This window comes from Gopherus evgoodei, unplaced genomic scaffold (assembly GCF_007399415.2).
Source record: "Gopherus evgoodei ecotype Sinaloan lineage unplaced genomic scaffold, rGopEvg1_v1.p scaffold_35_arrow_ctg1, whole genome shotgun sequence".
NCBI classification, from domain to species: Eukaryota; Metazoa; Chordata; order Testudines; family Testudinidae; genus Gopherus; species Gopherus evgoodei.
This window is the reverse complement of record NW_022060027.1, coordinates 2490129-2494386: the sequence shown is the minus strand read 5'-3', so window position 1 is coordinate 2494386 and position 4258 is coordinate 2490129. Positions and strand designations below refer to the sequence as shown.

General features: G+C 50.0%; 1 protein-coding gene across 1 annotated transcript; it reads right to left on the bottom strand.

Annotated features, from left to right (window-relative positions):
- Positions 1 to 2193: 2193 nt before the first annotated feature.
- LOC115641525 (olfactory receptor 10A7-like) lies at positions 2194 to 3968 on the bottom strand. Its single transcript, XM_030544731.1, has 2 exons — positions 3935 to 3968; positions 2194 to 3098 (listed from the first exon to the last, which is right to left on the bottom strand). Exons 1-2 carry the CDS (start codon positions 3966 to 3968, stop codon positions 2194 to 2196), a joined length of 939 nt encoding a protein of 312 aa, XP_030400591.1.
- Between the last annotated feature and the right edge of the window lie 290 nt (positions 3969 to 4258).

The following is a 4258-nucleotide window of genomic DNA, read 5'->3' as shown; positions in this document are numbered from 1 at the left end:
TCCTACTTCCGGCCCCCTCAGTCCAGTCCTTTACCCCCCACCGCCCAGTTCCTCCCCCCACCAATTCAACTCCCTTTAATCCAATCCCACAGTCATCCCCGCAGATCAGCTCCCCTTCAGTTCAGCCCCCACGCCCAAGTCAGGCCCCTCAGTTGAGGAACCCACTGTCTCAGCTCAGCCTCCCCAGCCCAGTTCAGCCCCCCCCCATTTCAGTAGCCCAGACCCACAGCCACATCCCCCAGTTCAGTTCCTCTCAGTCCACTCCCCCAGACTCCACCCATCCAGTCCTCACCCCCCAGTTCAACCTCTCAGGCTCTCCTCAATCCAGTCCCCACACCCCCACCTGCCAATTCAGTCCTTCACAGTACAGCCCCTCTCAACCCCAACTTCCCCATTTCAGCCCTCTCTGAAATCTCATCAAGCATGAGAAGATTTGTGAGGGTTGGCAATATTGCATTGATACTCTTCACTTAGTCCCATGAGAAATACACAGACTAAACCTGACAGGCAGCCCCCTGCCTCCGTTTCCTCACCACTCTGGGGCAGTTTTTGTGCTGGGCTCAGAGTCCCCTTGGGTCTGCTCCTATGTTGTCTGGGCTTGTCCTGAGCCTTCTTTCTCTAACTTAACTTACTTCCTTTATCCTTGGCCAGTCCATGCCTTTCCTCACCCAAACTTCTGGTGTGGTTCTCTCTATGTCCCACGGTGGGGGAGTCTGTTTATAAACTCCCTTAGCATACCTATTGACCAGGCATTGGGAGTATTCCCAGTTGTCTCCGGTCTGGGAAGTTTGTGTTTTTCAGGCTTGTAAGCGACGACGGATACACAGATCTAGAGGCAATCCATGACACAGCAATTTTCATAGTAACAGCCCTATATCAGCCATGATAAATTGCACAAAGAAAGCCACAAAATCATCACAGAGGGCCAGGCCTACAGGGAAATTTCAGTACAGATCCTATGATGCCACTGATCTGAGCCCAACCTGACTTAGGTGCCCAGATCTCAGCAGATCCTGCTGCTGGAGAAGCGCGTGTCCAGGAGACATGGGAAACGGGGTCTTGTTGGGCCTTATGTTTTTGTTTAGCTAAACAGTATTATACAGTTGAGGTGTGTACAGGACATCCCACAGTGCACGGCAATGCAGCATGCTAAATTAATACATAGGAGGGAACCAAGGAGAGGAGAACAAGTGTGGACTCGTCAGAGGACCACAGTATGAAATATGAGCCATGGCTCTTCCAATTTTCTCATCTGTAGGGAGAAAAGATCATCTCCATTCCTCCCATCTTACGCTCCAACTGGCTAACCATGAATGACCACTGCCCACCCTCAGGTATCATCTTCTCTCCTTTCCCTGGAGGCCCCAGTCTTCTCAGTCCTGTGCTGTGGGCTGGTGTTGGGATATGCAGGATTCTGACATCACAATCTGTTTTAAACAGGAGGCATTTATTAAAGAAAATGAACACTTGCCTCCACTCAGCTCCAGTCCCAGCTTGGTCTCCCTTGTTTACTAGGAACCACATGCTACCTGGAATGCTATGCACGACACTGCAACATCTAGTGGCTGAATACTCTAATTGCAAGTAAATACAGACTAGGAAGTAAGGTGGGTTTTCCAGCTGCTAATGGGTGATGAGAATGTTGGAGGAGTTTACAGGGAGGTTGCTCAGTCTAATGGGTAGCACACTAGACATAGACTCTTGAGAGCTGAGTTTCATTCCCAGCTCAGATGGAAAACAAAATGTTTTGGAGAACAGAAAATTTTTAAAAAGTCATTTCAAGTTGAGTGAAAACGTTTGATTTCAATTGTGAGCGTTGCAAAAAGTTTGTAATTAAAAATAAAATACAATTAAAGGATATTTTGAAACGAAAACTCATTTCAAAACAAAAACAAATCAAAATGTTTCATTTAGAAAATGGACAAATGAGCTGTTTCAAACATTTGGGTGGGCTTGAAAGGGCCACATGGCTATTTTTAGCTCGCAAACTCAATCCCTGCTAGCCCAAGTCTGTCTTCTTGGGCTGGAAGGCTCCCTCCAGCTGCAGTGTGGACATAACCAAAGAGACTGTACTTTGCAAAGACTCATTAAATAGAACCCCAAGAAAGGGTAATGTAACTTTAAGTACTGGACTGAGACTGAGTTATTGGGAGACCCAGAAGGGAACTGAGGGTAGAGTAGTGCAGACAAGAGCTAGGATGATACTTTCATGCCCCAGGCTCTCATCATGGCCCCCTTCACCTCCTTGTTCCTGAGACTGTATATCATGGGGTTGACCATGGGCGTGATGACGGCATAGAACAGGGAGATCATCTTGTCCTGCTGGGGTGAGTGGGTGGACCGGGGCCTCATGTACATAAATATGGCTGCCCCGTAGAAGAGCGAGACCACAGTCAGGTGGGAGGCGCAGGTGGAGAACGTCTTGCGGCGTCCGGCGGCTGTGCTCATCTGCAGGATGGTGATCAGAATACGGGAGTAGGAGACGAAGACCAGCGAGAGGGGAATGATGAGGACCAGCACGGCCACAGCGAAGATGACCAGCTCGTTGACGTAGGTGTCGGCGCAGGCCAGCTTCAGCACCTGGGGCGCCTCGCAGAAGAAGTGGTCAATACAATTAGGCCCGCAGAAAGGTACGTGGAAAGTGTAGACCGTCAGCACCACTGAGTGGAGGAAACCGCTGATCCATGACCCTGCTGCCAACTTGGCACAAGCCTGGCGACTCATCACTACAGTGTAGTGCAAAGGGTTGCAGATGGCGACGTAGCGGTCGTAGGACATGACGGCCAGCAGGAAGCACTCAGTCACCCCGAAGGCAAAGAAGGCATAGTTTTGGGTGGCGCACGTCAGCATGGAAATGGTGCGGGTGCGGCTCAGGAAGTGCACCAGGAGCTGCGGCACCGTGCTGGAGATGTAGCAGATGTCAATGACCGAGAGATTGCGCAGGAAGTAGTACATAGGCGTGTCCAGGTTGGGGTCGGTGCTGGTGAGCGTGATGATGATCCCGTTGCCTGCTAGGGTGACCACGTAGATGGCCAAGAACAAGGCAAAGAGCAGCCCCTGGCTATTGGGGATGCTGGTGAAGCCTACCAGGACGAATTCTTTTACCACTGTCTGGTTCTCACTGGCTGCTGGCATCGGTCCCTTGCTGCAGGAAGGAAAAAGGGGATGGCTAGTGATGCTAGAGATGGTGGGAAAACAAGAACTACAGTTCACCAAAAATACCCAGCTTTTGGCATTTCTTTTCATTCCACATTGGAACAAAATCGAGGCCTATCCAAAAAAATGTATGGAAAAAAACTTACAAGAGATCCAACCCAGAATAGCCAAAAGAGGTGGTTATGGGGCTCATCTGGCACATGGGAAACCTAGGTTCAAGTCTCTCTTATGCTCTAACCACTGAACTACAGAGCCAGCCTCTGGCTTGGTCTTTATGTCTCCCTTTGGAGCTGTTCCGCTGTGTATAAATAGCTCAATGTTCATTGGGTGTTAGGGAAAGAAGGAGTCTGTAGCCCAGGATTTGGGCACTCGCCTGCTAGGTGGGATGACTGGGGTCAAGTCATTCACACATGGCAGGGCTGGAATTTTGGCTCCCTTATGCCAGGTGGCGCTCTTACATCTGGGTGATTGGCTGAATTTGAATGACTTCCCCCCCCGCCCCTACTCTGGTTTTGACCAGAGGTCCCATCCCAGACCAACTGGCATTTTCAAACAACAAAATCTTTCCTTGAAAATGTCCCAACCAGCTCTCCTCAGAGCCCATGAATAAGGATACGCTTCTGTCACAGAGGCCATGGATTCTGAGACTTTCTGGGAACTCTGTGACTACTTCTGGGGCCGGGCGGGAGCAGCTGTCAGCCCCAGGACCCCCAGAACAGTGGCGTCTGGGGTGGGGTTGGCACCCAGGGCTGGAGCAGTGCTGGTCCCTGACCTTTACTAAATACTTGTGACAGAATCTTAACCTTACCCATGAGGACACTATGCACCTCTGTTTCTATATATGATCCCCTGACACACACACAATTGTCATTGCTCCTCTGCTGCAGACAGTAGAATGAGGATAACTGCAGCAGATGAAGATGCACAAAGCTATCTGCTTCTGTAAATGACTCCACCTCCTTCTGCTGCTGAGAATAGACCGGAGGGTATCCAGTTTGAGGAGAAATCCAGGATGAGCCAGCATTGCAATTCCAATTTTCCCTGGCTCCTAGTGGAATAAGTGGGGTTGCAAACACTTTCGAGGCGAGAGCTAAAATTCAAA

What these genes read in the sequence shown, in the direction of transcription:
- LOC115641525 (XM_030544731.1), bottom strand. Translation starts at nt 3,968, where the DNA reads ATGGGTAAGGTTAAGATTCTGTCACAAGTATTTA. An exon ending in GATTCTGTCACAAGTATTTA is followed by an intron (nt 3,099 to 3,934) that starts GTAAAGGTCAGG and finishes CAGTGGTAAAAG; the next exon opens with AATTCGTCCTGGTAGGCTTC.